General features: G+C 31.9%; 1 protein-coding gene across 7 annotated transcripts in view; it reads left to right on the top strand.

Annotated features, from left to right (window-relative positions):
* Window positions 1-13,788, top strand: part of STXBP5L (syntaxin binding protein 5L) — a 387,308-nt gene that overhangs the window by 280,620 nt on the left and 92,900 nt on the right. For 5 of the 7 annotated variants that reach the window (XM_058731249.1, XM_058731253.1, XM_058731248.1 and 2 more), the window contains exons 19-20: window positions 5,798-5,949; window positions 7,919-7,990. In XM_058731249.1, coding sequence (XP_058587232.1) covers window positions 5,798-5,949; window positions 7,919-7,990 — 224 coding nt within the window. The remainder of the gene's footprint in view (window positions 1-5,797; window positions 5,950-7,918; window positions 7,991-13,788) is intronic. The other 2 variants (XM_058731254.1, XM_058731252.1) reach the window with 1 other exon arrangement.

The raw sequence follows: 13,788 nt of genomic DNA, 5'->3' as shown, positions 1-13,788 counted from the left end.
CCAAGATAGGGAAGCACTCTTAAGTATCTATCAATAGATGAATGCATAAAGAAGATGTGACACATATCATACATACACACATAATGGAATGTTACTTGGTCATGAAAAAGAATGAGATCTTGCTATTTGGGACAACATGGATGGAACTAGAGGTTGAAATAAGTTTGAGAAAGACAAATACCATATGGTTCACTTATATGTAGAATCTACAAAACAAATCGAATGAACAAACAAACAAAAAAACAGAAACACAATTGTAAATACAAAGAAAACTAGTAGTTGCCAGAGGGGAGGGTGTTGGCAGGTGGAGCAAAATAGGTGAATGGGATTATTGGGCACAAACTTCCAGTTATAAAATAAATAAATCACAGGGAGGTAAAATAAATAAATCACATTTAAGATATGCATACCCTACAAAAGAACTGTGCAATAGGTCTTTCTGCAGTGATGGAAATGTATTATAATCTGAGCAGTCGAATATATTACTGCTAATCACAATGAGCACCTAAAATGAAGCTAGCACAACTAGGAACTGAATTTTTAACTCTAGGTATAATTAAATTTTCTTTTAAAATTTAAAAAAATTAAATTTAAACACAGTTTTATGATTATTTTTACATGGTGGTATATCAAGGGGAAAAAACCAAAGCTATTTTTAAGACAGAATTATTAAATCAGTAATTTTCCAAAATGTATTTGTATTTGATTACAAATGTTATATGAGCTTTTTTCCCTAAGTTCATACCAGTAACAAAACTTTTAAGGTATTTAAAAGCAAAATTTTGCTTTTTTTCCAACCCATTGAACAAACATATTTAAACCTATTTTTCTGAGTTGCTTTTAGAAAGAAGAGCAATTTCTTAAAGCATCACCATATTCAAAGATATGAAATAGAAATGTGTTTTTAAAATATTTGACTTTTACTTTTTTTTATATTTATATGTGTCCATACATTAACATTGTTTATAAATGCCAAATAGAACAGGATGCCTGTAGGATATTTAGGGACTTTTTAATGTGGACTTTTAATTTCTATATATAAATATATTTTGTACTTATAAAACAGAAAAGTTAATTAACTCTTAGACAATTGAGAATAGCTAATTTTTATATAAAGCAGTTTAAGATAGATGTTGAGTATTTAAAGAAACAAAGATGAAATTAATAAAAATTATTTTTATTATAAATTCTAAATCTTGAAAATATGTTCTTGTTGATTGATATTTTCTTTTGAATTTCCTTACCAACAAGATATTGGAAGAAAAAAAAAATCTCACCTTTTCTTCCCACCATGAAATCATTTTATCTTTCAGGTAGGTTAACTAAAATATAAAATTTTTTTTTTAAATCTTTGCCGTATCATTCTCTTACTCTCCAGAACATTCTTAGGGACCAGAGTCCATAACTCTGTGTAATTCTCTTTTTTGTAGCAATTTAATTAACTAAATATTTATTAGTATTACAAATACTTTATTGAGGTATGTATATAAAATAAAAATCACCCATTTTAAGCATGAAATATTAATTTTGACAAACATGCAAGACAAATATAAGTCATGTAACCACCAACAAACTAATGATATAAAAAGTATCGATCACCTCAAAAGGGTCCTTCATGCTCCCTTGCATTCATTTTTTACCTCTTCCTCTAGCCCCTCAATTTGACTGCATTTACTATAATTTTATATAGTCATAAATCATAAATAATTTTGTGTTTGTTTTCATTCACTTAGCATAATGCTTTTGTGTTTCATCCATATTGTATATGTATCTGTGGCTTGTTCCTTTTCATTGCTGCATTATCCATTATGTGGATATACAAAAAATGTGTTTATACGATGGAAACTTCAGTTGTTTCCGGTTTGAGGCTTTTATGAATAAATTTGCTATTAATGTTCAAGTACAAGTCTTTGTGTAGTATTTGTTTACATTTTCTTGGGTAAGAAAGAATAGAATTACTGGGTCATATGGTGAAGTTAGTTGACCCTTGAACAATACAAGTTTGAATTGCATGGGTCCACTCATACATGAATTTTTTTCAATACAATAATGTAAATATATTTCCCTTTCTTATGATTTTCTTAGTAACATTTTTTCTTTAGCTTATTTTATTGTAAAAATCTAATATATAATACATAGACAATATATGTGTTCATTGACTGTTTATGTTACCAGTAAGGCTTCCAGTCAACTGTAGGTTATTAATAGTTAAGTTTGGGGGGTATGAAGGAGTTAAAACTTATACATGGATTTTGATTGTGTGGGGGGTAGGCACCTTTAACCCCTGTGTTGGTGAAGAGTTAACTATATATATTTATAAGGCAAACTATTTTTTAAAGAAGTTGTATTATTTATATTTCCAACAACAATGTATTTGAATTTCAGTTTTTCCACATAATTGTCAACACTTGATGTTACCAATCTTTTAATTCTATCTACTCTGATGGGATCAGTGGTTTTAATTTACATATTCCTGGTGACTAATGATGCTCAGCATCTTTTAAGTGCCTATTTCACATTTGTACATTTTGTTTGGTGAAATATCTGTTCAAATCTTTTGCCTATTTTTTGAAATCAAGTGTCTTATTAATTTTTCTGTACTATGGAAGGTAAAAATTTAAGGCTCAATTTTTTACTTACAGATATCTAATTGTTTCACATCATTTATTGAAGAATATCTTTCCTCTGAATTCCTATAATGCTTTTGTCAAATATCAGTTGACCATTTATGTTTGTTTTTGGCCACTCGTTTCATTAAAATTTATTTTTATCTTTACTTCAATACCAGCCTGTCTTGATTCCTGTAACTTTAGAGTATGTTTGTCTCCACCTTCTTAAATATCTGGAATATATATTTTTAAGCATTTTTAATATCCTTGTTTGCTACTTTTATCATTTGTTTCATTTCTAGGTATGTTTCTTTTGATTTATTTTTTCCTTTGCTTATCAGTCATGTTTTCTGAATTCCTTATATGCCTGCTACTTTTTATATAGTGGACATTGTGAATTTTACATTATGGTGGTATTTTGTTTGATTCTTTTTAATAGTGTTGGTTATTTTTCTGGAAGGCAGTTATGTTACTTAGAATAATGTCTCTAAGCTTTTTTTAAGGTGGAGTTCAGAAGAACTTTTAGTTTATGGCTAAATGTGTTCCCCACTCCTAAAGTGATACTACTATATCTGCTTCTTTTTGTCTATTAGGAGATCTCAGCAGTTTGGTAGTAACATGAAATATTCTCAGCCTTTTGATAACTTTGTGAATTGTTCAGCTTTATCTCTTTGGTGGTTCTTTCCCAAGCCTGGGGGAGTTTTTTCACATGGATGCTCCAGAGAACCATTCTATGAGTCTGATATATTCTCCTTGTGTAGCTCTTTTCTCTCTAGTATTTTACCTCATAAATTCTGGCTGTTTTTGTAGCATCAGAGTCTGATCTATTTCTCCTCAATTCAGTGCGACCACTGATCTCTCTGTGTTAGTTTCCGGTGCTAGTCTAGTCTGGAAAGTCTCTCCTCCATTCACTAAATTAGAACATTAGTTTAAATTAGAATACCCAGATTCCGGTACTGAAATGTTCTAAAATGTGGTGATGATTACACAATTCTAAATACATTTTACTAGTAAGAACAAATATATTTAAAACCACAGAACTGTACACTATATTTAAATCAGTGAATTTTATAATATGTGAAATATATCTCAATAAAACTGTAAATAAAAAACACAAGAAGAATACCTAGGTAAAGTTTATTTTGATTGTTATCCTTCTCTTATCCTATGTTGCCTGGTTGGTCAATCTGTGCAAACTGTGTCTTAATATATTTTGTACAGTTTTTTATTTAAGTTAGGAAATTAAACCCAGTATTCTAACTGACTTTTCAACAACCATTGCCTGACCTCCCCAACACTAAGGTATAACTTTCTAGTATTCTTATTTTTAATTCAAAGAGAAAAATAATCATTCTGGTTGATGTAATACATTCTACTTTCCTATTTTTTTTCTTGTCAGTATTGAATTTGGGAACTCTATCATACCTGTATAAGTTTCGAGATATGAACTTGCTATATAGTATGTAATATGTATAATATTGCATTTACTTATTATAATATTAGAATCAGTTCTACTTATGTATGGAAATTTTTCAAAGTATTTTAATAACAATTTTCTGATTTTGATGCTCATTAAAGCCCTGAAAAATAGATAAATCTAGTATTATAATTCTCATTATAAAGTAAAGAAACTAAGGCCTGACAAAGTTCATTAATTGTTTTCAAGGTCACATAACCTGTAAATGATAGAGATAGAATCTGCTGACTTTTAAAAAAAATTTTTTTTATGTTTATTTTTGAGAGACAGACAGAGATGAGTGGGAGGGAGGCAGAGAGAGAGGGAGACACAGAATCTGAAGCAGGTTTCAGGCTCTGAGCTATCAGCACAGAACCTGACACGGGGCTCAAACTCACAAACTGTGAGATCATGACCTGCGCCAAAGTCGGTGCTTAACTGACTGAGCCACCCAGGCGCCCCTCTGCTGACTTTTATAACAATAGTTTTTGTTTTTGTTTTTGTTTTAGTTTCCAAAGTCTGTCTTGTTGGAAGGTGTAGAACTCTATGTGAAATAGCAAAACATCTCATATGGTAGAACTTTTCATTTGTTGTAAGGAAGGAAGGCTATGTGGTGGAGTGGAAAGAATCAAACTGAGAGTAAACCAATGGTTTGTCAACCAGATTCAATCTAAGTAAGAAAACAACACAGAACTTACATGAAATGAGCAAAACAACAGTCATGTAACTAGTGTTTGTTTAGTTTAGAGAGCAAACAGCACAAATTTACAATTGTTTAGCTAGAAGGCATGTTGTAAATTCAGAAAAAGAGAATTTGTGTAAGCCTAATAAATATTAAGACTGACCAAAATGCCTGCTTAGTGCTAAGAGCTGTTTTAATTTCTCAGGAGAAATAAAAAAAATTAATCGAATGATGTTTGTCTTTTAATAGGACAAAAGTTAATAAGTAGGACAAAATAAAAAACAAGGGAGAAATTTTTAATTTTTTGTGAATGAAAATTGTATCTGTTTATATCTACTATGGTGTCGAAACCTTAGATATAGAAAGTTATTTTTTATGTAAATTTTGTGTTAAATATATACTGTTTAAGAAGAGAAATAATTTAGGGGTGCCTGGATGGCTCAGTCTGCCAAGTATCCAACTTCGACCTCAGTCATGATCTCGCAGTTTGTTAGTTTGAGCCCAACATCAGGCTCTGGCTGACAGCTCAGAGCCTGGAGCCTGCTTCAGAATCTGTTCTCCCCCTCTTGCTCTGCCCCTCACCTGCTCATGCTCTATCTCTCTCTCAAAAATAAATAAATATTTTTACAATTTTTTAAGAAAGAAGAGAAATAATTTGGAGGTTAATAATTATAATTGTATTTTTAAAAGGCATCTAATTATATACCTAAGCATCTATAGCTATTACAGTATGCCATTTCTTGATCTATTTCCCCACTGCTAGCAAAAAGATTTTATATGATTCTATAAAAAGATAAGACCAAGTTAAAGAGCAGATTGGGTAATCACTACTTAAATAATAAAATTGATGATAAAATATGACTGTATAATATGGCTATTATACAAGGTCACTCCATCCTGTGTAAAGGCATGGTATCCTTCCTGATGTTACACAAATCGCGACCTTACCTCTCCAACCCTAAGGCATTACTTTCCAATTATGTTTAATTCAGAGATTACAATAATAATGATTACTGTGATACATTCTAGCTGCATTTTTTTTTCTCTCAGAGTTGCATTTGGGAACTGCAATGGGTTGGCTGTGGTGGATTTTATACAGAAGACAGTACTGTTAAGCATGGGGACCATTGACCTATATAGATCAAGTGACCTATACCAACGTCAACCACGGTCTCCTCGAAAAAACAAGCAGTTCATTGCAGGTAGGAGATAAAACAAAATGTTATGAACTTGATTAGTTCATCTGTTTTCTTACCTTTAGATTTCTTATCTTTCTTCTGTAATGCTATTCAAATGCATGGCAATATGAAGTCAATATAACTTATAATACTATGTAAATAAAATTGGGCGGAAATATAGTGAGAATCTTTGAAAGGATAAAGGAAGTGTTTAAACTTCAATTTGCTGCCAAAGTTAGGGAACACCTCAAGTTTCATAGGTTGAATTCCTAAGAAATAAGAGAAAATAAGAATTTATTAAATACAAAACTGCTGTGAAAATCAGGCTCTGTAGTTGAAAAAATTATTTGCAATAGTTGTATTTTAACAGGATAGTTTTCTTCTAATATCTCTTCTAATATTCAAAAATATAATTTTAAATATTCACTACTTTTAATTGTTTAAACTCCATATTCTAGCTGTCACCTTTCTTTATTGGAGGGTGATTTTCTTGGAGGTATTTTCACAAATGCAATAAACATTATTAACATTTTAAAATGCTATGAAAGATAACATTTTGCTTGACAGGACCAATAAATGTGTATAACTATAAAGGAAAAATATATAAGGTTAATTAATATATAAGCAGAAATACTTTCTATATAATGCCAAATTATCCAGAGTTTACTGAAATTTCAGTATTTATCCAAATAGTTGGCTTTGTAAACACTGACAAAATTTTGCATATTTTCTGTCCACTGATACAGTTTAGTTGATAAAAAAAATCAGTTGAGCTCAAAGATTTGCAGATGGAAATACATCTGTAGTATTATGTGTTTAGTTTATTAAATATACTCCTGTAAAGAATATTTTAAAATAAAAAGAGAACATTATGATAGGTGTTATTTACTAAATAGCAAATGTGCCAAATTTAACATCCAAATGTTATAATAAAAGAAGTTTCCCTTTGGACTAATGAAAAATTAACTTGATATACTGAAATTCTTCCCTTTGTTAATCTTTTTTTTTTTTTTTTTTTTTTTAAATGAACCTTAACCCTTTCCACATTGCTAATTTAGACCCTTTTCAGGAGCACAAAAGTTCTCCTTCATAATATAGAAGTCTCTTTGTTTCCTGCTAGTGATCTCAGCTTTTGGCATAATTTTAGGAATGCTGGAAATTTCAAATTGTATAGGTTCTGCCTCTACCTTTTCTGGCTTTTGAAAGGAAGGCAGAATAAGAGATTGTGCATGCATGTTCCATAAGATTACCTCATGATTGGGAAAGAGAAGATTGATTTTTTTAAAGTTTATGGACTCTAGGGTAGGAAAATATTAGGGTATAAGAGGCAATACTTGCATACTGAAAGCACAAATTGAATTTGAAAAACTGGATCCTATGCCAGTATCTAAGTTAGTTACTCAGTTTATACAATGGTATGACAAGGTGTATATTGTGACAAACAGTATAACTGTTACTTAATTTAAATTTATTGAGACTCAATTATGATTAGAGCTTAGAATTTTGATGACTTTAAAATCTGGAAAAACTGTGATGAAGTCATAAACTTTGTTCATATTTAGTGTATAAAATGACTACAATGAATACTCATTTTATATTATAAAAATAAAATACCAAAGACTAAAATCCCTAAGCTGTCTTTTTAATACTGAGGATTGAAGACAACCATTTTGATTTTTATGAGGTAACATAAGTATTATTTACATGTGAAATAAGTTTACTACATAAAAATCATATGACAAATATGACATCTACTCTTATATTTGATTAAATAAAATTACTATAGCACTGTCATCATTCATCTATCACCTCTTACTTTCTAATTGATTTATTTTTTTAATATCTCCTTTCTAATTTGGTTACCTAAACTTGCTGCAATTTCCTCATCTTGGCTGTTCTAGATTCTGGTATGAATCACTTCCTTTCACTTTAGACTATTTTTCTCTCTTTCCCCTGCCTGCTGCTGATGCTGATGTTCTGGCATGTTCCAAAGACAACTTTTGCATGCGTGGCCTGTCTAACTTTTATCCTGATTTAACGAAACGGATCCGTACTTCCTATCAGAGTAAGTTCTATAAAGGTTAGGCAAATAGCTTTTCTAAGTTTTAATGCCTGATTTAAACCCATACATCTGTGCTTAGTAATGTGTTTTTTAAAACACATTCAGCATGCATGCAAATTTTTGTTTTGTTATGGAAGTGCAACCTGATAATTTTAATAATTATATAAATACTTCAAATAGCTAATATCATTTATCCATTTATTCACACCCATTATTTCAGTGTTTATTACAAACCATGCAGACCATATTCTGTTAGTTCCAGAGTCACTGTCTTTTGTTTTGAGGAGGAAGAGCCGTGGTGCCCTTATAAATAGTAAACCAGTATCAATAATAGTAATGCCAGTATCAATAATAATTGAATACTTTCTTGTTTGGAAAACCTTATGCCATTGCTCATTTTTAAAAAGTATTATAACAAGGACTACAGTATTTTCCTAAGTAATTGGATTTCTTAGACTTAGCTAACTTTCCTAGTTTCTGTTGCTTTTTTTTTAAATAGAAAACACAAACACACTGTGAAGTTGGGAAATTAAGGTCACAAACTAAAAATCCAATAATATTAACATTTACCATGGTAGAAAATGCAAATTTGAAGATGATGGAGTAAGCAATTCTAAAAACTAGTTCAGAAAGAATGGAGAATGAAGGTATGATTGGAGGTGCAGATATTATTAGTGATATTATGGGCTAACATTCATTGACAAGAAGAGGTTTACAACATATTGATTAGTGTTATGTTAAAAAAGAAGGAATTGGAGAGTGTTATGCTACGTGAAATAAGTCATACAGAGAAACACAGATACAATATGTTTTCACTCTTATGTGGATCCTGAGAAACTTAACAGAAGACCATGGGGGAGGGGAAGGGAAAAAAAAAAGTTAGTGAGGGAGGGAGCTAAACCATAAGAGTCTCTTAAAAGCTGAGAACAAACTGAGGGTTGATGGGTGGGGGGGTGATGGGTATTGAGGAGGGCACCTGTTGGGATGAGCACTGGGTGTTGTATGGAAACCAATTTGACAATAAATTTCATATTAAAAAAAAAAGAAGGTTGCTTAACAATATATATGATGGCTTCATGTTTGTATAAAATAGGCATATACATGTATACACACACATATTGTTTGTATTTTGAATTTCTTCAGACCTCGCCTCACCAGTTTGTAGATGATTAATCGGATCACATCATTAATAATAACCTAAAACATTGTCTTCCTCTAGCTAAAGGATGCCAATTCCTATGAAATCCTTAAAATTTTTCTGGGAATGCCCATAGGGTGACTTATTTTTCATCATAGGTATTCTCTAGCTTCCTATTCTAGTAGAACACCCCCTTTTTCGTTGCTTTTCACTGTCTTTTCTCCTGGTGACTTATGATAGAACACTGATATCTATGTTGGCTTCTGCTAATCCTAAAACAGAAACCAATTAGGTATTGTAATATTTCTTGACACCTGAAAACTATGTAAAATTTCATTTCCCCAAAATAAAGCTTTATTGGAATGCAGTCAAACTCATAATTTACATATTATCTATGGCTGCATCCATACTACAATGGCAGAGTTGAGCAGTTGCAGCAGAAAACATATGGCCCATGATACTCAAAATATCTACTATCTTGCTGTTTATATAAAAAATTAGCTGACTCCTACCCTAATACTATTCTTTCACACCCACTCGCTTCCACATAAAATGTTTCAGCCAAAACTTTTCCTGTAAATAGTCTCCACGCGGTTTAACACACATACTGGAGCTTCTGAATCCCAGTTTAGCCTTCTCAGGGTTGGATTCCCCCAAGACTGTGTGTGTGTGTGTGTGTGTGTGTGTGTGTGTGTGTGTGTGTGAGAGAGAGAGAGAGAGACAGAGACAGAGACAGAGACAGAGAGACAGAGAATGTATCCATCTATATGGATCAAAAAAGTTTCTAAACATGAGACTGTGGCTTTTACACATCTCTTCTTTTAGTTTTAATGTATTTTCTGACATTTCTATAATAAAAATGCAATGCATTTATAGTAAAAAGAGAAATCTTATGCTGAGGATAAGAAGCAGGAGCAGGCTCTTAATCATGATTCTACAGTATCAACCACAGTATAACAGTTAATGAAGTTCAGAGACATGCTCACTTATTCTGACCCTTCAATACTCTTATACAGCCTTCAGATTTAAAAAGCAAAGATTTTAAATCTTCATTCAGGGTACTCTAAAATATAATTCCTATCTATATTTTCAAATGAAATTTCTACTACTCTTCTATAAAAACACTCCCCTTAAGCCAAGGATATTTATCTTGCTATCCTTATAATTTATGCATATTATCCCCCCTCTGAAAACACCCTGCTCAAATTTTACTTCCTATTGTAAACTTTTCCTCCTGCCATCAGAGCCGTTATGCCAATTCATTTAAATGCCTACAGTGCCTATAGTAGACATGGTAGAACGTGAACCAGTTGGTAGTTGGTGTAGATTCATTTGTATTTTATTGATTTTTATGCATGTGCTCTACCTTTCCAAATGCATGGGAAGAATATGAAGAGTATATCTAAAATTCTTTATACCCTCTATACCTAGCACAAATATGTGCTCAGTAGTTAAATACTCAGTAGTGCTCAGTAGTTATGATGGTAGTAAGATAGAGCATGACAGCAGGCTCTTTCTGCTCATATGAACAGCCAAGGGATTTTTCAGATTTGACAAGGGAGAACAGAAATAGCTTCTGCAGTTATTGGGTTCACTGGAATTTTGCAAAACAAATGGTTTTTTCTAAACAAAGATCTGAAGTGTCAAGACAGAAGTAAAACCAAGTCCTTAGGAGGCCATTAAGAGATCCTCCATGTCTCCACCAGTGAGCTCCCTAGAAATTCAGACAAGCCATGGAATTTGAAATCAAATTTCTTTAAAGTCTTCTCTTGATAATCAGCATCATACGGGACTGATTAATGACTTGAAGGTATATCCTGGAATATGCTTTTAAAAATAAATTTTATGAAAACCTGCTTTTAATTTATTGGATCATAAAACCTGGTTATGTTTCTGTAGTTCCATTTTATTACAATAGAGACTATTTGGCCTTTCATGAATTATTTCCTAGCTTTCAGGAAAGCATATCTGCATTGTTCCTACTTGGGGAAACAATCCACTTCCACTGAGTGTCTATTCTATTCTGGGATTGTGCTCGGCAGTTTGACTCAGTGTTATATTATTTAATGGTCATTGTAACCCTTTATGGCAGATAGATATTTATCTGTAGATTCCTCTATAGATGAAAAAAAAAATGAAGGCAAAGGATATTAAATTAGTTTCTCAAAGTTACAATGAGTGGGAATTAGGCCTATCTGATGCAAAACAGACTTCATATGCTTTCCATTGTATTATTCAGTGTCTCTAAGTGTCTCAAAGTTTCAGGGTCATTGGAAATCAATCCCATTATACTATAATCAGAAACCACTTTTTTACCCAGTTTTTACCCACAATCAATGAAATAATATATTCAAAAACAAAACAATTTAAAATTATTTTTCACAATTGAGGAGATTAGACATGGTGCTCTCTGAAATCCAGTTTTTATCTTTTATGTTTTATTATATCATGATTATATATTATATTTTATTACATCTCAAAGTGACACACATTCTATTTTGAACTTTATACTTTCATTTCTGGAGAAACACTTCAATACCAATCTTTTCCTGGGCTCTTTCACTGATCATTTTGTAAGATAGTTTAGGTTCCAAGGAACTGCCTACCCTAAATCTTTATTCCATCTGCAAATCTTTCACATCATAGAATAACAAAACTCTATGGCTCAAAGGAAATCTTTGTATTTGACAGATTTGTGGAACCAATAAATCCACAATATTGTGGAACCAATAAAATGATTTGCAAAGAGCAGCAGGCATAGCAGTCAGAGGTTTATATCAAGTTCTACTTTTTCTACTTAAGAAGTACTCATTATATTGGTAATCTGTGGCTAGTCATTTAACTTCTCTGAGTTTCTTTTTCTCTAATATCAAGTAAAAATTATAATCCCTTAACTCCCTTAAAGACTTATGGAACTTTTCTTGGTTAATGTTTGTAAAAGTACTCTATAAATAGTAGACATTATTATTTTAATAAAAGATGAAACCAAGCCTCAGAGAGGTTAAATATCTTTTCCAGTATAACAACTGGTCTATGGAATGACTAACATCTAGTCAGCTGCTTCGTCAACTAGTGCTCCTTCTACTTGTGAAAATGACAGAAATTTTGCTAGTTAGAAAATAATAGTATGCTGTTTAAACCAAAGGAGTTGAGGAATAGGCTTAAGGTAGAACACTGTCAGACAAACTTGCTTGTGCATCAACTTCTTGTTATGCAATGGAAGATCCTTCAAAAAGTCTCAAGTCTATCTATAGATATTTTCCCACTCTCACTGCATGGCTTTTTCAGATTGTGGGGAATGGTAACAGATCCTGGAAACACAAAAAGAAGCATAAAGAAAAATTGAAAGAAGAATAAAAGAGAACTAGCAAAGAGAGGCACATGAATGTAAAATAAAAATGAACTTGAGAATATAAAAAATGGAAAAGTAAAACAAAGAATAAGAAAGGAAAGAATGCCTCAATGAACAAAAATGAGCAAAAATCATGGTAAATAATAAATGGGAAGAGTTCATTTATTCAAAAAAATATTAAGCATCTTTTGTGTCAAACATTTTTCTAAGCACAAGATATACAGTGATGAATGAAATAATTATGGACTCTTTCCTCAGTTTAGAATAGAAAACATGTAAGGAATGCATATATGTAAAACATGTAAAGAATCCATAGATGTACTATTATAATTGAAAAAGCAAAGCCATCAAGGAGAAAAGTGAGATAAGGGGGAAAAGGTGGACCTATTTTTGAGAGTGTTATGAGAGAAGGGCCTATCTGAGGAGGAAATATTTAAGTGAAATTGTGTCAGATAAGAATGAAGCAGACAATGCCTTGGACTTACACTTCAGACCAAGATACAGACCAGATTAATGTCTTGCCTAAAATAAACAAACAAACAAAACAGATATAATAAATGAAACTATGGCTTTTTTTAAGATGCAGGACATCAGGCAATGAAATACAGTAATCTCTGAAAATGGGAAACAAAAGAAGTGAACCCTATAACCACACACGTTCCTGCCCTGAGAGTTTGCAGACTGCAGCAAAAGAGGAGGGGAAACCCTAGAGAAACCCAGTTGACTCCCTAAGTTAATGAGATGGAGATGAGAAACCAGGAAAACCAGAGCAACTGCAGTTCACAAAGAAGATCCCAGAGATCTATAGTTTCCTCCTCACCAAAGTACTGATCAACACATACTATGATGAAACTAACTAGGAATACATAAAGACCATCTGAAGGGATTAAAGGAAACAGTGCCTATTCCCAGCAGCCAGACTAGAAAAAACTTCGAATTCACATCCACTTCTAGTTAACATTGTACTAGAGATTCTAGTGAGTGTAGTCAGGCAAGAAAAAAAGTTATCTAAATTGGAAAAGAAGTTAAATCATCTTTTTTCATAGATGACATCATCATCCATAAAGAAAAAAATCTAAAGAATTCTACAGAGAGCTACTAGAACTAACAAGTGAGTTTAACAAAGTACAGGCCACAAAGTCAATGTATGAAATCAATTTTATTTCTATCTACCCAAAACAAACAACCTGAAATTAAAATTTGAAAATACCATTCGTAATAGCATCAAAAATATGAAACAGCCATAAATAAGACAACAGATGTGAAAGACCCAGATTGAAAACCTGAAAACATTGCTAAGAGAAGTTAAAA

The sequence above is a fragment of the Neofelis nebulosa genome, chromosome 5 (assembly GCF_028018385.1).
Source record: "Neofelis nebulosa isolate mNeoNeb1 chromosome 5, mNeoNeb1.pri, whole genome shotgun sequence".
Classification (NCBI taxonomy): Eukaryota; Metazoa; Chordata; class Mammalia; order Carnivora; family Felidae; genus Neofelis; species Neofelis nebulosa.
Note: the sequence above shows the minus strand (reverse complement) of the source record. Positions and strands in the feature narration are given on the sequence as shown.